At 37.4% G+C, this 26,091-nt stretch overlaps 1 protein-coding gene across 4 annotated transcripts in view; it reads left to right on the plus strand.

Annotated features, from left to right (window-relative positions):
* The window catches only part of TTC7B (tetratricopeptide repeat domain 7B), a 149,602-nt gene that overhangs the window by 113,415 nt on the left and 10,096 nt on the right, over positions 1-26,091 (plus strand). For 3 of the 4 annotated variants that reach the window (XM_064512192.1, XM_026111982.2, XM_064512194.1), the window contains one exon: positions 3,036-3,238. In XM_064512192.1, the coding sequence (XP_064368262.1) occupies positions 3,036-3,238 (203 nt within the window). Of the gene's footprint in view, positions 1-3,035; positions 3,239-22,649; positions 22,717-26,091 lie in introns of all 4 variants that reach the window. The other variant, XM_064512193.1, reaches the window with a different exon arrangement.

Consider the following 26,091-nt stretch of genomic DNA (forward strand, 5'->3'; position numbering starts at 1 on the left):
CCCAGGTTAGAACTATAGTGGTAGAAGACAAAAAAATGGCTTAAGTAGGTGATTAATTTCTGCTCGTTATTTGCTAATAATGATAGCTTTTACCGAGTAGCTTTCACAGTCTAATCTATTAGGTTGTTGCATCATCCACTTCTGCTTCCTTCCACCTTGCATTACAAGTTTGAAAGCATGAACCATATGTCTCATAAATACATCAAGGTCTTTTTAGGACAGTGTTCAGTAGGTGATTTTCGTTTGTTTGACTTTAATCAGTCATGAGTTGTGTGAATGATATTTTTCCTGACTGTCTTTTCATCAACAGCTTGTGTGTATTAAAAAAAAAAAAAAAAAAAAAAAAAAAAAAAACCATCAAGTCTGATGATACCAGGGAACAGATAGGGGGAAAAAAAACAGGAAAGCTGAAATTGTTATCACTAAAATAACATAGTGTATTTTATACTCATGAAAAATCTTGTTTCTCACGTAGTAACATTGACCACATAGGGCAATCTTAGTGTCATCCACGTTTTATTCTGCATGTCCAGCTATCAAGTTATGGCAACCACTTGTTCTTCAGATGCTACCAACAGTTAGTAAAAGGTAAATCCTAGAAAAAATATTTAAATTTTCCAGATTTAGATTTTTTTATTTCAAAAATGCATCCCTTCATTATCTTCCAGGTTTGCTATTCTTCACTTATGTAGTACCATCTCTAACTAGAGGAGGCTCACAGTTTAAAAAAAAAGGTGTTGCTGAATCTGCAGTTTCATGTATGTGTTTTCTCTGGAGGGTGAGGAGGAGGCTGTTCAGACCTTTGAGTTTTGTTTCCACCTTATCTTTCTACATTCCTGTTTCTTTATGCTCATTCTCATTTCTCCCTACATTCCCTCGCTTCCTTATAGAAAACTACAGGGAAGTACTTCATTAATTTTGGAGCCAATGTCAATATCTGCCCCATTCTCAAGCCAGTAGCAACCTCACTTTCTTTCCCCATTATTTATCTGTCTGAAATCCTTTCCTCCCCTCCCCCCTCCAATTTATATTACTGTACTTGTCTCTACTTTGGGGAAATCTCATTTTGTCCTTCATAATCTCTAATCTTTCTTTGCTTAGGCACTCCCCTCTGCCTTTCCTTGTATGTTATTTGTTTCTTCCTAATATCCTTTTCGAGGCAACATTTCATGCAAGTAACTTACAGGGTGGGAATCTAGGTGTATCCTCTTTTTTTGAGAAACAAATTCTGAATGATTTTTTTACTTTGAGTGTAAAGATATCTCAAACTTTCCCATGTGGTAAGGTAAATACATAGCTAAGTCATCGCTGGAATAGCCTAAGGTGCTTTTTTCTTCAAAAAGCAGTTTATTGGTTTTCTAAAAACATAAACTGCATTAATCCATATGTCCATGTGGACATACTGTTTGTGCTCAGTAGAGTGAGTTCTGTCACCAAGTTGCCTGAGGAGCTGAAAGCATGCTCTTGTGGTAAAAATGTCTGTTCTCCAGTCACTAGGATCAGATCACAGGAGGAAGAAAATAATTATGCCAGCTACTCTAAGGACAGCAGTAAGAGACTAGAAATTGAGTAGGACCTTTAAATTGTGCTTACTTCCCAACTGTTACTGAAAGTCCAGTTTCTCTGATAGTCATCGTTACAAATTAAGATGAAAATTATTAGGCATTTTAATTGACAGGTGTCACCAAATTAAGATTTAAACTCTGCTGAACTGAAGTTGACTAATTAGTGGTACTAACTATTAAATGTTTGATACATTTATCTTAGCAGAAAGCTCCTTTAAAGGCACTAAGACAGAATTTTAGGTTTAGTCCACGATCCACTACTGCAACATGATATCCTGATGTAACAGCCTTGAAGGCAAGGTTGGTGGGCTTTATTGAGCAGTGAGAGAAGCATGAAGCATTGAACAGAGCTGGATCACTTGGCCCTTTTGATAGAACAGTTTGACTTAAATCTTACTCTGTAGTACAGATTTCTCACGTACAACGTGATATAATAGAATACAGTTTCACAATGTGAGGCTCACTTTCTGTGGACTATACCAATTTGAAAGAAAGATGCCCAACCCAGAACCTTTAATATCCTTTTTCTTGCGTTTTGTCTCTCTCCATTCCATTTCTTTCCTCTCCCACTCTTTCAGCAACAGATTTTCTTAACCCAGCAAAGCACTGATACATGCAGTGTTGAAGAGTGCCTGAAGAGCTATTGAAGGCAAATACTTCTATTGGTAGTTGTTATTCACTTAGTGAGTGAATGAACTTTTTTTTCTTCTGTAATCAATCTAGTGTATACAGTTGTGTGTCAGGCTACCCTGTTGTTTTCATCAAGAGTGCTTTATGTTAAATACAGCTTTTATAAAGCTACAGAGAGAAATGTTCTTAGAAAGTTTCTGGAGGAGATCTTAGATAAAAATGCTTGGAAATATGAACAAATTTTGTCAAATCAGAATGTCAGAATTCACACATTCTGCTAACTTAACTGGGAAACTTGTTTTTTCTCATGAAATACATTATTTTTCTTTGAAAATTTTTTCTTCTTTTTCCTCAGAAATAGGAAACTCTGAATCAGGCTTGCCATGTAAGGATGGTAGCAAGAGCAATTACTACTTTTTCTTGAATTGTTGATATGCAAGATTCAGACAAACCCTTAATTAGCTCCCTTCTCTTAGCTACCTTAAAGATCCCCATATGCTGTTTTGTATTGCTTTTTTTCTCCCTAAATAATACTGGAATATATATACACATAGGTTTAAAAAAATCCCAACCTACCTGTAACATCAACAACAAAAAACTATTTCAGAATTTTCTGTTGTTTGGAAAAGCTATTGTAGAGGGTAAAACTCCTATTACATTTAGAAAAGTGACTTAAGAGTAATTCATTACAAATAGTTAATGTAATAGTTTCTTGTAAGCTGCAAAATGCTTTTGCTTGAAATGAAACAATATATACAAATACAGTATCTGTTGCAATATATATTCATGATATGACAAAGCATAAAAAAATTCATTGGTCCTCGCTCCTTCCTTCTGCAGCTGAAGTCTACATAGGAATTGGGAAGCCAGCTGAGGCCACAGCGTGTACCCAGGAAGCGGCTAATCTCTTTCCGATGTCGCACAATGTTCTCTACATGAGAGGTCAGGTGGCTGAACTTCGTGGAAATATCGATGAAGCCAAACGATGGTATGAAGAGGCCTTATCTATTAGTCCTACCCATGTGAAGAGCATGCAGAGGCTGGTAAGTCCATGTAAATAAGTATTTTTGTCTCCACCTATGTTGTTATATTGTGAAATCTTAAAGAACTTCATGTGGATACCCCATAGCTTGCATGATTTGGATCTAAGCTATTCTTAGCAAAATAGCTTCGAAAACAATCATCTTTTCTGTGTCTTCTGTGACTGTGACAGTATGAGAAGGATCTGAAGCAATATGGTAGGAGAGAAATTAGATATTGTAGAGGAAAGACCATCACTCTGATGCCTAATTCTAGACTGAAAGGTGAATTCTTTACATTGATTCCTTTCGTCATATGTGATTTCTTGGATTTTATGAAAAGTAGGGAATCAATCTTTCCCTCAAAGTAATATGTAGCATTAAGTACAGAGATGTCTCCCTCTACCCCCAACTCTCAAAAAAACAAACAAACAAACAAAAAAACAACCAACCAAAGACAAACAAAACACTCCCCCCCTCCCCCCCGAAAACTAGGACTTTGGTTCCTGACCCACTGAATTGTGGTTACTCCAGCAATGTTTGCCACTGCCTTCCACTGCCTTTCACTTTGAACTATTACCAGTATATGTTCCATCATCAAATTTTGTTGTTTGTGTCATGAATTCTTAGAGGAAAATGTTAGCACGTAAGTAGGACAGGAATCACGAAATATGTGGATAGAGACATTTGATGTTTCCATATATATATATGTATGTATATAAAATAAAAAAAATAAATTATTAAATAGTTTTTTATTAAAACCTTTACTAGTTTCCTACAAAATTTAATATAATAGATCATCATAGGTCAGCTGTTTCATTAGGTTTTTTATTATTATTGTACTGATAACTTTTTTCCTCTCCTTACTGTGTTAGGAAAATCACTTTTTTTTTGATCCATTTTTCTTTTCTTTTTTTTTTTTTTTTCAGATAGAGCACAGCAGAACAGCTGCAATCAGCTTCTCATACCCATCCTTTTTGTTCAGAAGGATAAGCTAGTTTCTGCCTAGGTGCTTATGAATTATTCAGAGAGATTTCTCGTGCATCCCTAAGGGGAACATATGAGACAAAAGGTCAGCTAGGAAGACAGCACAGGGAAAGTTTTGCATTTCACCTTTTCAACTTTTCAAGATATTTGAGCCTATTGACAAATGCTCAGAGGTTCCTTTTTCTGAAGAATGAAGGTGGGAGACCTAAACCTGTGCAGTTCAGTGAAAACAGTGTTCACACACTCATGCGTGTGTATGAATGTCTGTACATTTCAGCACTATTTTCTTCTATATACCTATTTATTATAAAAATATGTGGTCTCAGAGGCAGGTATGTTATAGTAACAGCACCAAACTCTGTAACAGCAGCTGGAACATTAACTTGTGATATTTCTGTTCACAGTGCTGAGCTGCCCATCAATTTATGAACCATAGTTCTGTGAAAAAATACCTTTTTTTCTGTGATTAATTTGGTATTTTAAAATTATTTGATACAGCTTTCTAATAATGCTCAGAAAGTAATATAAAATGCTACTATTTCAACATAGCAATTACCTTAGAGCTTAGGTTTATTTAATAAATTTTGGTGAACTTTGTTATTTTGGCAAATAGCAAGTATAGGATATAATCGCTTTGTGTAAAATGAACAAAAGAGGAAAAGATAAGATCAAAGGTTGACCCCAAAAGTTGTAGCATCTAGCTTATCTATCCGTTCAGGTAAAATACTTGAGATAGCTAAATTTGAAATAGTTTTGAAGGGTTTTTTGTTTAGGTCAAATTTTAGAATGAATGACATTGACATTTAATTGAATCTGATGTTAAAATTTACTGATGCTAGCGCTTCATAAATCTGGATATTAGGACTCAGATATTGCATGTAGTTGGCTAGAATAGAGAAGAGCAACAACCAAAAAATGTTTATTTGTTCGTATTAGTATGAACAAGAATGGCTTATTGGCAATGAGCAAGATTTCTCTTTTCATAATCCATCTTTTTAGTGATAACACATCACTCTGGTTACCAAAAGAAAAAAAAAGAAAGAAAGAAAAAAAAAGAAAGAAAAGAAATTTAACTTTGAAGCTTTGCTATATGGGTTAAATTTATTTCAGTGTAACTTTTTGGCCAAAACTGTTTAGTACTTATTCCTGAATGGGGTCTACTGACAAAGTTGTGCCATATGTTGATAGAAGAATGCTTTAATTATTAGAATCTCATTTCTGGAATATAGTAATTTTCTACAGCAAAATATTCTAATCCTGGCTAGATGAATTCAGACTTTGATCCTTCCAAAGTGGGGAATAAAGGGCTTTGATGCTTTTCGACTTCTCCATCCCTTCCAACATGTGGAAGAGGAACTGGACCTTCTCAGTTGCATCCTCAGAGCAATTGATATCTCTAGATTCTCAGCACTGGTCAAAACATGTGCCATAAATGAAGCCATTTACTAGTTTGTTATGTATAGATATTTCTGTCATCTTTGCTTGGCTTATGAGCTACAGTTTATGATGTCCACTGGTAGTGTTCCTGGAATGTGCGGATTTTTGTAGAATTTTGAGATAGCCTTTTTGTGAAGTTTGAATTCTGAGAGTTGACAAGATTGTGTTAACATAGATCAGTTCTGAAATATTGAAGAGGTTTTACTTTTAAATGTATAAATATAAAACATCTTGAATTAGTAAAAATGGCAAGACCATCTCATAAAATAAAACCAATCAAAATGCCTGTAAAAATAAAATAGTATCAGTGAATTAGAAACAAGGGTCTCAGAACAGAATGGGATTCTGCCTGGAGTAGAATAAGAGTTACAGTGAGCAAGCAATTTAATGAAAGTAAAAAAACCTAAATACATTAATTAGGAAATGTAAACTCTGAGTGTGTTGCTCAACTTTTATTAATTGTCATAGGATACTCTCTCCATAGCCTAGTAGTTTTCTCAGTGTTTTCATTTTTCATTTAAAAGAAATCCATTTATGTTGTATGAAAATGTTGACATGAATCTAGTGTCTAAAATGGAGTCTTTTTAAGAAAAAATACAGCTGGAGTGCTGGCTTGAGAAGGGAATAAAGGAGTTAAGTAAAATTCAGGAATGTTTGTATTTTTCCATGGGAATATAGTTTCTATGGGAATATTATTTTCTGAGTTTTGAAGAGAGAAATGCTCTGTAACAGTGAAACCAGCTTGCATTCCTTATGAAATAATGTTTTTCACTTATGTTTATGCCCAGGCACTTTGTCAGCTATTTCTAAAGAGCCTTTTTCTTTTCCTGGAGTCGAATGCAGCTTATATCCTTTGACTAGCACAGTTGAAATGTGCATGTGTAACTGAGCAATGAGAAGAACACTGTAGGGCAACGCTTGGCACTGCAGGTGTCTGGTGAAGGGTAAAGGTGATGCCGAATCAGAACCACATGTCTAAACGTTGAAGAGCTTAAGATCGGTATGTTTTTGTTGGACCCTTTCTATACCATGCAAAATGAAAGCTTTGGAGTGGAATCCTTCTGTTCAGTTTTCAGCTAAATTTGAATGAAAAAACAAAGTCCTCCACTTAATCGGTGATAAAATGCAAGCTGTAGTTTGTATAACAACTGCAAAATGTGAAATAGTAAATATACTTTGTATTTACAAAGACAAATCAGAGAGCATTATTAAATAACACCATCACAGTGTACTAGGGATATTTATACGCTGATCTGAAGGCTGAATCACAGATTTGAGTCTTTCATGATTGAAACAAACTGAATGGCTGTGTGTGCCATGTGAGTAAGCAGGAAGCAGTAAGACAGATCTGAGTGGAGTAACGTGTGATAGACAGTGACATGTCTAGGTTTTTCTACGATTTGTTTGTAGTGCCTTTTTCAAGACTGAAAGAAGCACTGGGATCTTCATTTGGTAGTGAGACTTTGTAGGCTGCTTAACTGCGCTCTGTATTGGTCACTTGTTGCCAGCAAGTCATCTTCAGAGTTAGTTTTCTGTTATGTAGCGCTGCACTCTTTATTTCATAAAGCAGTGTTTTAAGAGGGGTTATTATATGTCGGTATGCCATACTTTCATGTCAAAGAAGCTTATCAGCATTTTCAGTGGATCAGGCAAAGGAACAGAAATATGGCAACTCAGACTCTTCTCGAAGATGTTCCATATATCTCAACTTTCAGAAGGTTGTATTAGTCGTCTTTTGTTTTGTCCATGTGTGATGATATTTGTATATATCATCATGTATGCAAAAATGCATAATTGAAGTCTCTCTTATTAAACAGTCCAAATCTACCCCTGTAAGGGACCTTAACTCTATATCATTTAATCAATTTTTGTCGGCAAGCTGTTTTCATCGTGTCATTTGCGTTGAGTGTCAGGAGGCCGGGAACAACCGTTTCAGAACTTCACTGATACTTCCTGTTTGGATGATGTTTCCCGGTTGTCATCACAGTCAGCTACTCACTGTTCGTGGTTGCCACATATAACAGAAACTTCCAAATAATATAGTTGCTAGGAAGCATTGGGCGGACCCTCCAGGGTGACTCCTGCGGGGCTTGGCTTGTGCCAGGCTGGGCTTGTTGGCTGTAGCTTAGCCTCGACTGTGCCAAACCTGAGCTAGTTCTATTTGAATTCATCTGTGTACAACGATATTGAACCCCCAAGGCAAAGAATCCATTTACAAGGAAATTTCAGCTGGCTCAGTCCAGAACCAATTAAAGTATTCAAGGCTTAAATACCCTGCGCTCTGCACCATGCAAAAGCAAGTCACTTGCTTTGGGAGCTCAACTGGTCACAAATTTATGCAGATTGGAGTGCTTCAGGAGCAGAGCCGAATCAGTGGCTCTGAATCAAATCTGAATCTAAACCATCTAGAGAAACCACTCACAGATAATTGAGTTGATTGTGTTACTTTAAGTCCTGGCAGTCAGTTTACCAGTTTCTAGTACGCATCTGACATTGACTATTTTATAGTGCTACCTTTAGAGGAAGGGTTTGAGGCTACAAAGACTTGTGTGATTATATGTTGTTATATATCCCCTGCCTAAATTTTTAGTAACTTTTTGGCTAACTAGGGGGAAGAAGATTTTGGAATATATTTGTGTTTTTTCTGGGAATCGTTACATAGAGAAAAGCACTTTCAATTCACATTCTACCTAGGAGGGAACTCAGGAAAAACTGAACCGTCATCTTTTCATGTAGGTCTGCTAGCTGGCTAATCAAGGCATGTAGTTTGGAAGCAGCCACAATGCATGTTTCATAGTTAATATTGGTGTGTATACAGAGGTGTTTACTGAGGTTTTTCTGGAGTGCATATCTGAGGAGGAACTAGAGGCCTTATGGGAGCAGACTTACCTCCCCCTCTAAAAGCTCTCTGTAACGCTCGGGATTATGGAAGGGCTGAAGGTACACAGGAATTATCTGTACAAAATCAGACCATGTAATTTGTTTCCCAAGCATGAGTAGTAACGATGATGTGGGTGAAAGAACATATCTATGCAGTTGAACTCCTTGATTCCAAGGACACTTATACTGTACCTCTCAACATGCCAAATGTGAGCCTGCATCAGATGGGCTGTTGCGCACTGGCCCCACCCTGGTGTTACACAGCTCAGATGAAAAGCAGAGGCTGTTTTGACCGCTTATGAACCACTTGTGGTTCTGAGTGCTCCTTCTGTGCTCCCTTCCAGTGCAAAATTCAAAAGGTTAATTTAATTTTTGTGCTGAAAAGGAATGAAAGAAGTTCACTTTCAGCTGAGGCCAGTGCCAAAAGGAGTGTGATTGCAGTTGCTGGTGGGAGATATCTCCCAGCTTAGACCTGGGTCTAAGAGCTTCCCCTGTTCTTCACTCCAGTGAGGTTAGCCAGTGGTTTAAACTACCTTGTTGGAGTGTGTTCAAAACTGTGCTTATAGGTGTTTCAACTGAGAGGCTGTTCGTGAAGTTGCTCAGTCACCTGTGTGTTAAAATATTGTTGCTGTGAGACCAAATGATTAAAAGCACAAAAGCAACCTCATTAAATAATCACTGAAGAAATGCATGAAGACTAGCGAGTTTAGTCTTGTGGCTTGAGAACTGTATGCTTCCTTCTGTGACTTACTCAGTGTGTCCTGCTCTTGGGAGTTTCTGCATAAAGACTTGTGCATTTGTCTCAAGTGCAGGTTCCACGTTGCATTAATGTGACCCTGAAGACATGCCCTGTGCAAAGTCTAATCTATTATGTGAATGTAGTTATTGACTAACTGTTCAGATCTGCTTAAACACTGTATTTGTCTAAAGTTTCAAGGTAGTATAAAACCAAATGGATTATTAATTATGCTGCTACCTCTTAAGTTCTTCACTGATTTATTCCTTTTTTTTAAAGTTGTAGTAAAAGAAAAAACGGGAGGACTTAGTGATGGCGTGAAAATTGGAGCAGTTAAGAGTGGTGGAAATTTTCTGTTGACTGAGAAAATGGTAATGATAAGCAGGAGCGTTTGGAAGGAGAGGTTCTCTTGCGTATTTGTGATAGCAGAGAAGTGCCTGAGACAACATGACACCAAATGGTGGGGAGTTGATCCATGAATAAAGGACAATTTTTGTAGCTATTTTTTCCCTATGTTCAACTAAACTTCTTGGCAAATTGAAGTGATTGGATTGTACTGTTGAATTACCAAAGACTGGGATTTTCTAACAGAAACCTAGCTGCAGGGGGCAGTGGTTTTTTTGTTCCATATTCACTCCTACTCCAGTCTCTTCTAAAATGTGTGTTATTTGACCAACTGAGTAACAGCAACTAGTTCTTTCGAAGAGAAGTGTTATTAAAATTCACTTTAGTTGCTTGTTCGTCTAAACTGTCCTTCATACTGTTAATACTTATATCCATACATTCACTCACTGTATTCTGTCAGGCCTTTTTCGTCTTGAGATCTGCCATTCTAGGTCCTTTTTACAATTTGTCATTACTGCAATTTTCTCTAAGCCAGGGGTTTATACCAGCTTACTATTTGGCTAGACCCAACTGGTAGCAAGATGTCAAGACTGAAGCAGTAAAATGGCAGTATCACAGTATCAATTAAGTGTACCTCATACAGAGCAGTAACAATGCTTTTGAACAAATGCAATGTCCTTTTCTTGTTTTTGAGGGTTGTATAATGTGTTTTCAGAAAAAAAAAATGCAACATGTTTTAAAGGTTTAAAGTATTTAACTTCTTTGTGTTCTGTATTTCAAATCATGTTTTACCAAACCCAGTGAAATTTAAAATTAAATTTGTGTTTAATGATTAGCTTGAAACATGATGATTTGCACTTCAATTGAATGTTAAATATACTTGATGTATGGTTGTCACCTGTCTGATTGAGGCCAGAATGGATTTCTTTGAACAACTTTCTCCATTCTCCTACCCTTTTATCATCACCTCCAGATTTCTGCATTACTGCTGCCTTCCTGCTTTTGTCATTGTTTTCCTCCCCTGTTAAAAAAAAAAAAAAAAAAAAAAAAAAAAGTCTTTTATCTCCAGCAGTCAGTGCGCTACTGTGGAAAGTAGCCGTTATTGATGACGATAGAAAAGTCATGAAACAGGCCATCATTCGGTAGTGCCTGAAATGGCACTGAATATGTCGCCCATTGTTCAGGAAACATATCTAGGTATTCTCCCTCAGGCCGAAAATCTCTTAGCTAAACTCAGCTTTTCTATGGAATAGTTTTTCCAACATCTGTAAATCGTTATAATCTTCATGTCAGTATTTTTTGAATATTAAGTAATTCATCGTAGCACTTGCCACTTAATCCTGTCAGTAGCTTAGCTCCTAAGACTAGGAAATTAAAACAAAGAGGATGAAATTACTTACCCAATGTTACTTGTATACAAATGAGTTTTTGAAAAGAATTATCTTAAAGAATTACCTTCCCTAATCTGTTAGATGTCTGTTAAAGATTTCTATAATCAAGCATAATTGAGTCAGATCTCTTAAAGCTTCTGTAAATTAATTGTGTGCCCTTTACCATTTAATTATAAACATAGTGTTATTTATTTCTCACTACATTCACTTCTTACATCTTTTTTTAGCTCCAAAAATACTTGGCCAGGAGGAAGCCTGGTGGAACGTATGGATAGTGTAAGCTTATGAGCAGAGGAAACCTGTCAAAAGTGTTTAACTTACTGAAAGAAGGGAAAAGCAGAGAAGACCTCGGAAATTTGAGTTCAGACCATTTTTAAAGGGGGTAGGGGGAGTTAAAGAACAGAAAGACTAAACGCTAGCACCCAAACTAACTCTTTTTTCCTCCACAAGGTGATATTCTCTAATATTTATTCTTCCTTCCATAACAAAGACCCCATATGGGGACTTGCACTGATTCTCTTGAGGAATTTCATTGTCAGGTCACCGCACTGTAGAAGTTGTTGGTTTAGGCCTGTCCTAAGCATATTATGCTGGTTCCTTTAGTTTGTGTTGTAACTGATAACGGCAGAGCTCAATGCCAATGACAAATCTCAGTGTTCATTCGACTGTCTTTTTAACTGCCTCCTTAGACATGTGGTGCTTGAAGAAAAATGGAAAAATAATGGTAATTTTGTTTTCTTAGATTTGTTAGTAAAATATTGAGTTTTTAATATGTTGCCCTTCAGAAACCTCAAGACTATTTCAGAAAAAACAAAGTAAAATGTACGTTCAGTCTAAATCTTACTCCTCCTGCTGAAGATGTTTTACTGTGATTTGATCACTATCAGATCCAGGTTTTTAAAGTAGCCCCATTCTACACTTTGAAAAAATGCTGGCAATTCTGTTCTGCATTTGGAGCTGGAAGATACGTGTTGAAGTAAAGTGACTCAAGGGCAATTTCCATACGCTTTAAATTCTTCACCTGCCATGTGCCACTCACAGGCTATATTCTTTTCTGCCTTGAAGACCTTGAAAATACTATTTCATATCTGAGCCTTACAGCAGGAAGGCATCAGTGCTTAATGCAATAAAAAGTACATAATGCCAACTTGCGTTGTCATTAGCTTTTAAAATGTAACAAAGTGTCCATCAAGGTCAGCCATCAGGACAGCTAGTTTTTCTGTGTCTGTTTCAAAGTTGTTACCTCCTTTTATTTTTAATGCTCTTGAGCTCAAATATAGTAACTAAATGAATGCTCTGAGTTTTACTATGCTCTTTTAATGCAGGTCTACTTTTTTGCAAGATTTGACAGCAGTTATGGTTACAAAATTCAGTTTAAAGTAAAATTTAATTGTTCTTTTTGAAACAGTTGCTTTGGGAATCTACAGTACATACTTGCTGATAACTCGAAGCTGTGAACTCCTATTTACTTGGGCAGGACTGTCTGTGCTGATCCCCCTAGAACTGTGGGCCTGGAAGTCTTATATTTCAGGGCTGATAAAAACATCAGTCTTGCATCATAAAGTACAATGGAACTTTCTTTTCACGTTACCCTGTATTTGCTCCAAATGGCCTACAGCAGCTATGGCTGGAATGGATCTTTCAGCAGGAAAATACCTCCACTGTATTTTTCACCATCTGAGACTGAGCTCTGCAGGGACTCTTGAGCAGGTCTCAACTTCAGGGATGTCTGTGCTATCCTCAGCTGACAGCCAGTGCAAGAGGAATACTGCAGCTCAGCTTGAATTAGTTTAATTTAGGCAACCTGGGACTATCAAAAGTGGTAAGGGTAAATGAATTTTGTGCAGCGTATGCTGTTTTGCACTGGATAAAACTCAAGTAAGATGAAGAATCCAAGCCTCTTGGCCATGTAGTATTCACTGGGAACCTAGCAGCACTGTTTAAGGCAATTTTCTGTAGCTTTTTCTTAAGTGATTTTTAGTTCTATTCTACAGTTAACTTTCCTGAGATTTCTAATTCAAAGAAGGTGTCTGTCTGAACTGAAAAGCCTTTTTTAAGCTGAGATGTTGCCTGGTAGACTCAGCTCTGACTCTCTGTTTTTATCTGTTTTCACATTATCTGTATAATAGATATTTTCCAGAGTTTACCAATTTGAGCACAGCTTACCAGAAACTATTTTATCATTTCAGTTTCTGTGGTGGTGTGTGTGGTGGGGTTTTTTTTGTTTTGTTTTTAAAATTAGTGGTAGACCCTTGCAGAAGCAAGAGATGCTTTGGCTAGAATAAGTCCTCTTTATTTGGCAGATCACAAATCATTCCAGTGTTTTGATCATATTTTGTTGAACTGATGTAATTCCACTCATCAGATATCTCATCAAAATTTGCTGTTGCAGCAGGTCAGTCTACTGTATGGTACTATTCCAGAATTACTTCACTTAGGTTTTTGAGAATCATTGTCAGTTTTCAAAATAAAAGTACTGTTCCTCTCAAACTTTGATTCACATTTTATAGCATAATATCTTTGGATTGGGCTCTGTTATCATCAGCTGAGTGTAGACTATCAGTTTATTTCACATACAGCAAAGAGTGATTAAATATCATTATTTGATAGCTATCAACCAAGTGTCAAGATCTCAGTGGATAAAATTCAAAGGTCGCAAGAGTCTGGTCTGGATCGGGGCTTTATTTTTATTACATGTTATAACAGATTGTCTGAGGATGGATTATCTGCCCGAAATTGTCAGTTTAAATAATTGACATGTGAAGGGTTGAGGAAAGGGAGTAGAACTGCATACCAGTTGTGTAAAGGTAACGTTATTTCAGATGTGTGTGTATGACATGTATTGAGCACTGGAGCAGGTTGCCCAGAGAGGTGGTGGAGTCTCCATCCTAGGAGATATTCAAAACCCAACGGGACACAGCCCTGAGCAGCCTGCTCTGGGTGACCCTGCTTGGGCTGGGCGTTAGACTACCCGCTCTCCAGAGGTTGCTTCCAAACTCAACTACTCTGCGATTCTGAGGTATAACTAAGATGGGGTTTGTAGATAGAGGTAACTACTTTTATTGGGCAAAATGATAGAAGCACTTGTTTGTGGGCAAAATCTTGTTATAGCCTTCCTTATTAGGAAGATTTTTTTATTTTTCCCTTGTAAAATCTATGAAAGATAAATTTTATTCTTTCTAGCCTCATTTGTGTAGTACGTTTCCCATCAGCAATCATAGAAGGAAAGAGCAAAGATTAGTATTTTTTACTATCTGTATCCACTGGTTTAATAAACGTATATTATATATGTATATTGTCTGCTACAAACCTGCCTTGGTAATATTTTGGATGCGTCTTGCTATCTTTGCACTTTAAAAGTGAGGTGCTGCCTAACTATCTGCCATGTAACCTACCTGTCATTCATTGATGGTTGTCTTAGAGGCAGGGCAATACCCTGAATTTCAATAAAGTTAGCCTTACTGTGAGAGCTGGTTGTCACTGATGCCTTCTCAGTTGTTGCCAGTCTGACATTTTTACATGTTTGATATTGCTGTTTGTTTAAATACTCAAGCTTTAATGATGGGTTTTTTAAGCCCTATTGGGATGCAGATAGCGCAGAACTGGAAGGATGGCCAGTTGATTCCAGAGCATTTCCAGTCATGTTTTGAATTAACTCCTCCTCAGGTACAGCCTGTCCATGTGATATGGATGGGGAATGTCCATAGAAAAGTGTCAATGGCAAAACCAAGAACTCCACAAATTAAAGTTTTGGGCTTCTGCCTCTCTCCTGATAGCTTTCTCACAGGACACTCAAGAACTGTAATGATCAACATCAGTGCTTCTATAGACAAAGGTGTGCCTAATATTATTTGAAGAAGAGAAAATGTGAATGACTTTTTACAGTTGTTTACATGGGAGGAACCTCCTTGTTTCATATTACTAAGTAGAGGTTATGCTTTTACCAGTAAGCTATTGAAAGCATCTGTTCACAGCATAGTAAAAAAATATACCTTTTTAAGGCTGTATTTTAGGTGATTCATTCCTAATGAAGTCCTTCCAGGAAAAAAAAAAAAAAACAGAGGACGTGCATGTTTCTAGGATTACGCATGTCCAGTTTTGCTGAGAGATACAAACTCAAGAATCTGCTTATAAATTTTAGATGTGATAGGAAATGAACTTCTAATAGTAAAAAAAAAATTGTCTCCATCTCCTTATGGATTTTACCCTCCAAAGGCTTAGAATCATTGTTTGGGATTTGTTGATATTCAGATATTGAGCATAATCTTTGCCCTTCCCTCTGTGCCTTTTGCTAGGTTACTGACCCCTGAAAAGAGGATGGAGTGCATGGGGGTAGGGAGTCAGATTTTACTTGCGGGAAAAATGCTAGCAAGGCAGACTAGCGTAACAGAACAAAAATATCGCCACTCTTGGACGAGTAATTCAGGATATGGCCAGGCAGCCCTATGTCAGTAAAGTGCTACTATGCGCTCTTTAATATTAAACTTTTCATTATTTAAGTAAAGAATAAAACTTAAATAATAGAAGCTCTGGAAGAATATATATGCTATACCCTAGTATCCTTCATGGTCTGTTATATCCCTTTTCATGCATACTCGCTGGTGCTTTTTTTGCATGGATCTGAAACATACAGCTTTTATTTTGTTCTGCATGATTGCCTTTTGATACAAGAATTGCTTTGCAAAACACTTTTTAAATAGGTCATTCTGCCGTACTCTGCACTGGGCTAATTGTGATTGTTTTGCTTCCCTGGGCATTTTTGTGCTCATTGAATTTATTGAAGTGCTACTTCATAGCTGGAATGGAGAACTTACACAGCATTCAGAGCTGTGTGGCACCTGGTACGCATGGCTCTCTTGCCTATATGTAGTCTCTAAGGGCTTTTGCTTGCAGGCAATGTCTGGCACCTAATCATTTATAATGAAATTTCATATAATTAATAAGTATTTTTAAAGTGTTTATTTTGGGGACAATATAAAGGATATAAAAAGGGCAGCTGAGAGCAGCTATCCTCAACTCACTTCAAAAAGAGAACGAAATTATATTTTCTTTTTCCTGAGTAAAGTTCTGTCATAGAATTCTGTAGGTAAGAATGCATCAACTACAAGAAAAATGTTTGTGACATGAAGTCAACCTGCATGTTGTCTTTTTTCCTCTTGTGCTGCATAACTTTGTGTACTGGAGAAATATATCTAAAACCTATCATCAACAGCAATCTGAATGAGACAAAGCATTCTATGTATATTTTTTTGAATCCATGACACAGCATTATTAATAAATGTGTGTGAAATAGTTGGCTTCGTTGTTACAAGATGCAATTATCTGAGATTTTCTTCTTCAGCCAAGTCTCTTATGAGAACGTATTATTGTAAAGTCGCACAGGAGTTATCAATGCATGTATTTTGCTATAAATCTCTTGCAGCTCTCAGGTGCATTTCTAGTTGGTTGATGAGACTACCTTTTCATCTGTATTTATTTTACATCTATCAGAGAGGCTTGGCTTGTTTAATGTATGCTGTTTCCCAAGACAACAGACTGCCCTTGAGGGGACCAGAGGTTGCCTACTCAATTATAACGACCAGAAGCTATAACAACTTGTCCTTAAGAACTGTGTTTTATCTTATACTCATGAAGGAGAAAGTGGCCTATCTTAATGCAAAACTAGAGCTCTAGAAACAACTGTCCCTCAGGAAAAAAATTTTAATGTTTTCTTTTGCCGGGGTTATGTCAAACAGCTGCATTCCAGAGATAAGTTGTCTGCTCTGGCACAGAGTTTTCTCCGCAGATCTACAGTCTGGAACAGTCTTTTTATGTCTCTTTATCTCTCCAACTCATCTTATTTCAAATTTTATTTGAAGACCTCTTTTCCATTTACTGAAGCTTTCATATTCTGCCAGTCAGTATTGTAGCTAGCAGTTTTTTTTCCTGCCCATGATTCGCACTTTAAAGATGAGTTGAGTCTTGCACTTCGGAGGGATTCAGCCTGCTTCTTATGTGTAGAGTATAGTACAGTTCCTCCAAAATTAGTGTTCTTTAAACATAGCCTATGTTTTCTGCTAGTTGCCTGGTTTTAGATGGAGTTAAAGAATTGGTCTTTAAGTTTAGTACGTAGATGTCAGGCTATTTTTTTTTTCCACCCAAATGATCCAACTAATAGAATAAAGCAATTGTTTCAGTGAGTTTTAACTCCAAGGGGAAATCTGAAATGTAATGTTTGTCTGACTGAGAACTGTATTCCTTTGTAAGATGTGGTGGTTATTTTTCCACTATTCTTCATATTAAAGTGTATTTTCTCACAGGCACCAACAAATATTATCAAAAACATTATGTGCAACTATTCTCCTTGAGAAAGCTGCCATCTGATTCTCAGTAGAGGAATGGAGACATGTCTTCACAGAGTGGTTGAGGTTGGAAGGGACCTCTGGAGATCATCTGTTCCAACCCCCCTACTCAAGCAGAGTCACCTAGAACAGGTTGCCCAGGATTGTGTCCAGATGGCTTTTAATATCTCCAAGGATAGAGACTCCACAGCCTCTCTGGGCAACATGTGCCAGTGCTCTGTTACCCTCTCTTAGACTGTTTGGCCACCTTGAGTACTGCATCCATTCTCTGCTCTCACTAAAATGAGGCTACACTTTCTCTGCATAAAACTGGCTGCTGTCTTCTGTTACTGGAGTTAGGAAATGGGAGATGAGGATGGTCTTCCAAGTAAAACCACTGTGGCCATAGTTCTGGACCGCAGGAGATTTTTACTAAAAACCTTTGGATGGCCTCCCTCTGTGCTGTAACTTTGTTGCAACCACACTTCATCAGCACATTCTTGATACATATGTGCTAAGACCATAAATTAAACTAAGGTGTGCCCTGAGCCCAAAGCTTGAAGTCTGCTAACCTTCTCCGTCCCTATTTGCAAACAAATAATTTCCTTCTCAGCTAGTTCTTAACTCATTTTTATAGTTTCACTGCGCTCTGTGCCATCTGTAGTTCGATTTGTTTTCCTGTGTGCCACTGTTCCGATACCTCATTGAAATCCAGTCAAATTATTTCTACAGCTTTTTTACTTTGGCTGGAATTATCTATCTAATCAAATACTGTGCCATACTAGCTTAGCATCTAACCTGTGATTAAACACACATTGTGTTTTATTCCACTTTTCCCCTACTGCCATACTGTTAACCATTCCTTCCTTCAACATTTGTTCTAAGGCCTTGCATATGATTGAGTGGTAAATGTGTTAAGTTTCAAGTACATTTTGCTCTGATGTATTATGTATTCAGAAAGTGGGGAAACTGAGATATAGAAGTTGTGACTTACCTAGCATTTAATATGATACGAGCCTCCTGGTTTCTGTTTCTGTGCATCATGTTCATGAGCCTTGCTTTTAACTTCCATGCTTATTCTCTTTTGTACATTTGATTGCTGAAGAAAATGATCCTCCCCATGAGGATCTCAAATGTACCAGTTAATCGTGTAGGGCTCTTTTGGCAGCAGCACCAGTATTCCTGCTGCCTGCTAAGGGTGTTCCAGGGGTGTTTTTATGGAGTTTTCCTTGTCAAGTGATCGACAGACTTTAAGAACGTTTCTTCTTTATGATATTTAAATTTAATACTCTGTTGCTGATAGATCTCCTATTTAAATGTAGAAGATCCAAGTGGCTATATCACTTATCAGTGGAAGTGGCCTTTTGTGATAGTTATTGCCTTTGCATGCAGTGAAGGCATATGCGGCAGCTCCTTGATAGCTGTAAAGTAAAATGAGGCCGTTGTCCCAAATTCACAGCAGAACTTTTAATACTTAAATCAGTTCATTTAGCTCCATCTCCCTTTCCCCAACTATTCTCCTTTCTGGAAGGTCTTCTCAGCATTGTCTTAGCTTCATTCCATGAATGTAATTATTCCCAAGTCATTATTGCAGCTGAGACATTTGGTGAAGGAAATGGCTGTTCCGGTGCAGAGACTTTCCAAGTGGATAGCAGACTGTTTCAGCAATATCTACAGCGTCAGTACTTCAATTCCTATTTGATCTGGTTTTGAGAACTCAGTCAAACTTAGCACCATGTTATAGTGATGCGCTTTTACAGGTAATAAGGGCAAATTACCTCCATAGATCGATTGATCTTATGTTAGTAGGCATTATTGCTTGGTGGGAACTTAAAATTCAAGAAAAGCCCACTTGTAACCAGCACTAGACATGAATTTGTGGATATAGAGATCTAAAGGAAAAAGGATTACTGCTTTTGTTATAATAGGCTGAAAATTTTTCCCAGGGTTACTGTTCAGGTCCATGCTTTGACACACCCTTCTGTCTTACAAATCAGACTTCTGTCTGGGCTTGAACAGAAAAGAGCTAAGTCATCTTTATGCCATAGGAATTTGGAGAATATTTACAGTTGGTGACCACCTGTAATATGCTTTCATATGGCTGCATGTAGCTCATGCATGTTGGATTCAAAGGACCAGTATCATATATTACCTTTGCGGGTTAGGTTGTTTGTTTGTTCTAATTATTGCTGTTATATGCATCATACATAGTTTTGACTAAGACTTCTCAGCCCAGCTTTTTCCTAAAGAGAGATGATATCCTTGGGGCACGGTATCTCTTGGGTAACACAACGCAAACCACAGCTCTGTGCGTCCACTCTGTTGAGTGGGAGGTATACAAGAGATGGCAGTTTAATAACTTGACAATTCTTAAGTTTGTCAAAATGGATGCAAATATTTAGTATTTTCCAGATGTTGAGGTTGAATATAGTTTTATACTTGCATTGTTTTAAATGCACTTACTGGAGTCTCTGGAAAGTAAGAAAGCTCTTAACAATCTCTTTCCCCCTAATCTCTGACCTGACACACAATGTAAGTATCTAGCTTTACATATATCTGCCTTTTTCATGCAAATTTGAGAAACATTGCATTATAATAGATGCTGTTGTAGTGCTTTAAGGAAATTGGCTTTCAAGGAATACTCCTGAATTTCTTTTTAAAGTTGCTTTTTAAAAACAGCTTTTCTTCTTTCTCAGGGACAGGCTTAGAACCGAAGGGAAAAGAGGTACTAGCAAAGCATTGAGATGTTTAAATGAAGTGTACATACCCATATATCTTCACATAAAGCATTTGACCATGAAGTTCTGCCTATTCTCCAGCCTTGCAGCTACTGATCAGATAAACTGAGCAAAGCAAACCATTAACAAAGCACCTATTTGGCAGCAATGTGAAAACACAAACATTGTTCACATTGTGTTGGAAGTAAAGCACTGTGAGGAAAGAATACTGCCCAAAGTGCTTGTGCAATATAGCTCGGTTTAATTAAGCACATTTGATGATTTTTAGATTTTTTTTTCCTAAAAACTTTGAGTTAGTGGCATCTAATACAGAGAAATCCTGAGGGTTTGGGGCCCTTCCCTCTTACCCCGGAAATCAAACTTCATTAGCGCAGTTATTAATGTTATTTTTACAGATGTATTTGAAATTAACATTTCAGTTCCATTTTTTTTCCAGGTTGTGATTCATTGATGATTCTTTTTAATCAGTGGGGCTGGTGAAATGATTTGTTGCTGCTCCGTATGGTCAGTCTCTCTCAGCCACTACTGATAGACTGTAGCACACTGTATTTTCTTTTTATGACTGGTTTCCTTAGGAAGTCAGGTTTATCAAATCACTGTTACTTGTGTATTGTTGTCATAACTTCTAAACTCATTAGCAAATTTCATCTGAGTAGAGGAAAAAATGATTAATTTTAATCTAGTGCAAGTTTTATGAAAGTAGAGACAAGAGGAAGGACCACCAAGACTGCTCCATGATTTCAAATATTTTATTAGACATCAGCAAGTCCACGTGAGAGAGAGAATTTACAGATATTCAGTTGTAGGAATATGAGACAAAATCATTAGAAAATGAAAACAGGTTTATTGAGGGTCAGTGCTCATGGAGCTCAGTGTTAAAGTTAGCTTTTAAAAATGATTCAAGAACATGGCCTAATGTATTCTGCTACATTAGGTTAGTTAGCTAAATGACTTGGTAGAATAACATATTTAGACAAAATAATCCATTGTGAGTGTTATGAAACAGAAGTATAATGCAAGACCTTACCAGTGAAGGATCATAGTAAAAAAAAAAAAAAAAAAAAAAAAAAAAAAAAAAAGCACATTCAATATTTCTTCTCTAGAATACACCCAGCATGAAAATAATTTCCAAGCTCTATATCTAGGTGGTATCTCTTTTCTTCAGAAAAATACTTACCTTCCAGAAGAGGATATCTGACCTACTAAAAGAGAGATCTGCTTTTGTCTTGGTTTCCAAATTAAACTTTCTTTGCTGGGAAGTGGGTTTTGCTACATTAAAGTAAGTGACTTTGTTTAAAGACTGGTTTTAAGTATAGAGATTCTTGTTTAAAAACAAAAAATCTTTATATGCTGAATGAGGAGGCTGGTAATATACTAAGGCAGATGTTGTCAAGTGGTTACAAATGTGCAAAAGATGAATAAACAGCTCTAGCAGCTGCAGAGCCATTTCAGTTTCAGATTTTTTTTTTCCATGGTCCAGGTTACCGTCCATCCTGACAGCTGACAATAGCTTCTCTGGGATTCTGTCTGGTTTTTAATTTATGACCATTTGAAAAAGTCATAGCCACAATGGCTTCAGAACAGATGGTGTTATGAGGGTCACAGACCTGAAGACCTACCAGAGGGCTATGAAATGCTATGATACTAATGCAGTCTGTGATGATGCTTTGTCATGCTAATTGAATGCCTAGCCAGAAGTTGGTAGGTTACAGTTGCCAGAAATAACTGTTCTTGATGCAGAGTCTAAAACAGTATGAAATGCTGTCAGATCTATTAAAGTAATTAATGCATCAATTTCCTTTAAAACTGTGATATGATAGGATAAGCAGCTGGTGATATCTGTGTTGAAAATAAGTGGTGCAGCTTTATCCTGGGCATCCCAAAGTCATTTCACTTGCTGCAGAAGCAAACCATAAGATTCCTAAAATTGTAGGAAGCCTTATTAGTAGGTGCAGTCTTTCTGCTGTGTGCACTTCATTCAATTTAACACATTTATATCTGAATGCTTTTCCTAAGATAAAATCCATGTATGTTTAACACAATAGCTGGTAGGAAATGTTCGTATTCACCCCACACTCAGCAGCTGCCTAAGTTATGTTCCAGAATTCCCACCTTCCCCCCCAAACCCACACTGTTGCTGTAGCTCTTGTCCTCGAGTGTGGAAGCTGCCACTCTGAATTTCAGCTCTTAGCTCAATGAGCATTAACTTCCCCATTTGCTTACTCTGATCGAATCCTAGCTTTATGTGGGAGTGCCTTTTCTGTCATTCTTGTGCTCTTCCTGCCAACTGTGCTCCAGTGAACTAGAAAAGTGACTCAGATGGACAAGATTCTGCCGCCCTTGCGGATTCAAACCTGTTCCAAGGCCTGTCAGCTGACGGTAACAAACCAGAGGAAAGGGATGGCAGAGAAAAGGCATTCAGAATTACACCAGTTTTCTCAGCAGATTCCAGTCTCGTGCACTAACTTGCACAGTTCAGAAAATGGATTTCAGGAGCCTTAAAATAACCGCAACAGTGCTATGTCAATCAGTGCAGTGATGGAAAAACATTTATGAAAAGTCCATAACTATGTAAACTAATATTTTGCCTGTTTTGAACAGAAGCGAGATATTTATCATGGATGGCAAAGGCAAAACTGGTAATGGAAATGAAAGTATGGAAATAGAGGTAAGTGCTTAACGCCCTCAGTGGGAGAGGGGTGCGGAGGAGTTGACCAGAATTCTGTAAGAACTGGACAAATCGTTAGTCATTAGTTATATTTAATGAAACTTAAGCTAACACAAGATTACAAAAGAGTAAATATACTTCATACGCTGGGAAGAACGGTTAAAAGAGAAAGGCTTTGGTTGCATTAAAAGTGGAATTTGGAGACTCTTTAGGCTTTGAGTAGTAGAAATACGATGAGACTCACAAATATAAAGTGCAAGAGCAAGAACAGGGGGATGGAAATGATGGGAGGACAAAGAGTTGGGGGATCTGGTTGATCTGACTGCAAGAGCTGCATCTCCGTTGTTCCTGAGTTAGCTGAGCCCAATGTGGGCCATCACTTTTTTTGTACTTTTTTTTTTTCTCCTTCCCTTGTGGAAAGTGGTGATGTTCATGCTACACTAGTCACATCATGTCCCCTAGGTATGGAGCCTGCCGTGCCCAGCAAAATGGGCTGAGGCTGACCCACAGCACAGGTATACCCACAGTGCAAACTCAAGCACAAGTTTCACTTAGGGTGTCCTCCCAGTCTGGCCCGGTGAATCCCTTGTGGCTGAGCAATGTGGCTGGATGACAGAATTGGGCTGGAGCTTGGCATCAGGGTTGTTATACACAGTGAGCGCTTAAGTGATTGTCCGGTAACTTAATTGTAGCAGTGGAAAGTCTTCAAAGTGTTTCTTGTAGGGAATAGGAAAGTTTAGAAGGACCAATGAGACTTTGTTTTATCTAAGAAAGCATCAACAATTAATATATGCTCCATGAAAATACATGAGAGAAATTAGCATCATCAAAGTAAAGCAAGGTGACATTTGCACTAGAACAAACAAACAAAAATAATGGCTAGGGGAAAAAAATAGGGAAGATGATTTGATTCGTAGGAATTAGTCTAAACGCTATGGAACTTCGTACTTTTTTAGAAGAAAGTCTATGCTGAGGTTGCCTGTAACAACAGGGGAACAAAATGAATGGCCTAAGAAGTCTTTTCTGATCTGCTATTAATTAAATCAAAAATGTTTTAGTGTTGGCAAGTTTTAAGTAAAAAATGAACAGTAATCCACAAAGATTTACAAAAAGAGACTTATGAAAAAGCCTGATAGATTTATATGGACTTGAACTATTAAAAGTAGGTGATACTGAACCTATATTCATGTGTTTGCTTCCAGATCAGTAGTAGAAAAAGCTGATTTGTTGAAGTACCTGTATTTTTTTCTTCTTTACTTTTACTGTTGTTTTCCCCAGAACACTTCTGTTTGGGGTTTCTCTCTCTAATTGTCCAATACTGTTTTTCTGAGGTTTTAGAAGGTATCTTCTTTGAATATATTCAATTTCTTCATGTTTTGTTTAAGATAAGTCAATATACCAGGATAGTGTTGTGGGTTTTTTTTGCTTTGTTTTCCTAAAAGTGTTAAAGGCCCTTTCTTAGCCAATGGTTAGCATTTGGCTGTTCTGATTTCTCCCTCCCTGATGGTGCACAGATGGGGGTGTGTGTATGGCTTCTGTTCATACTGAAAATATCCTTCCCTTAACGATGGATCAGTTTAGCAAGGATTATCTACAACTTCTGTGTTTCACTTAAAATCTGGGGAGGTGAAAAGAAGGTGTGGTCTCTCTCATCCCAGAAGATTTCTGCAAAATTGCACGTAGATGTGTCTTCCCCACAGTGGTGCATGGGATTTGAGGAGCAGATGGCATTTCAGATCTACTTTGGTTGGGGGAGAAATGGTCCCCGTCTCATGAGAGTATTGTACCCCTCACAGTGTCTCTTACCAGAACGGAGCGCAGAATTGTTTCCAGTACTGTCAGCTTTCTTAAGGACTCCTCTATCTTTCTGTTTTCTTAAAAACAAACTCTTTCTTAGAGATTATTAAAATGTTACTTTGGATTGATTGATACTATTGCAATATCAGTCTAGTATGTGCTACTGTGTTGTTAAAATGCCTTTGAAACCCTGTTGTTAGCCATAGACTTAGTTATAACATACGCAGGTAGGTAGTTCCATATGCAGAAGTCTCTGGCTAAAGGCAAAAGTAAGAAAAATGTGAATGATGTACTTTAATAATCTTTGCATTTACATTCCTATTTTATTTCACTAATAAAAGGACTGGCCATCTTACACTGCAGTTCTGACTGTATATTTAATACAGCACTTGTCAGAATATATGAAAGCAATCCAGATGCATAAATGCAAAAATGATACTTTAGAAGACTATCGTTCACTTCTTTTTCTGAAGCTTTCCATAGTCTCAAAAGTTCAGAGAAATAAATGGTATTATCCCTAGTACTGAGTGTGGACAAGGATGGACTACAAGTACTAGCGTTGAAAATAGCCAGAAAAAAGTACTCTAATTCTAACTGTTCTATTAATTATAAATTATAACCACAGAACCTAGTACAGGATTTAGAACTCTGGGTTTTTTTTGTGTGTGTGAACTAGCTATTCCCCTGACTTTAGACTGATTTATTCATTAGAGCATTTGATAGATTTTTTTAATCGTTATTTCCAGAACTCATGCATCATGTGTATGTTCATTGTGGTTTTATAGAAAAACTTTTATGAGGAAAAATGCTAATATATTTAATTTCATACCTAAATATTTTAATGTTAGTTTCTAAAAAGTCATGGGTTACTATTTCTTATTTATTCTTTAATGGTATCCATGTTTTACTAACATCAGGAAATTTTTATTATACTTCTGTGCATTACTGATAACTTTGCTTAGACCACAAGCTTTCAAACCCAGGAACCTTCAGATGTGCTAACCTGTAATCTGGTCTTGAGACAGTGGAGTAAGGACACTGAATTCGCAGTAACCTCAATTCCTGTGAAATGAAGGTTTTGATCAGATGCTTGAATTTGGACTTGGTGAACTGACTTTGAGGCTCTTCGTTTCAAGAATCTCAGTCTGAGGCTTTCTCTTCCTCTAGCCTGTTCTGCATTTGTATCAGCTTTGGAGGATTTGTTTTGTTTTTCTTGTTGGTCCTAGCTCTGGAGTTACAGAAATAGGATTCTCTCCATTTCTGACCCTTTGACTCAAAACTTAGAAAATAACGGCATCAGTAGTAAGCAACACCTAGGAGCCTCGGTAGGTAGCGCGATGATGCTGTGGTAAACCTAGCCGTTCTTTTAGCACCAGTGTTCAAATACAACCATGGATTCTACTGAAACGGTAGTGGTTTTTTCTACAGTGAATATACCGTAATTAGGGCATGCACTTGTATCTATAAAATGTGTAAATAGAGGAGAAAGGGTGAACATACGAACGAGTGTAAGGGTCCCCTGCAGTTTATTGCTTATGCTTAATAGATTGGGCTCAAAGGTCTAGGGTAGGCTTTGAT

The sequence above is a fragment of the Dromaius novaehollandiae genome, chromosome 5 (genome assembly GCF_036370855.1).
Source record: "Dromaius novaehollandiae isolate bDroNov1 chromosome 5, bDroNov1.hap1, whole genome shotgun sequence".
Classification (NCBI taxonomy): domain Eukaryota; kingdom Metazoa; phylum Chordata; class Aves; order Casuariiformes; family Dromaiidae; genus Dromaius; species Dromaius novaehollandiae.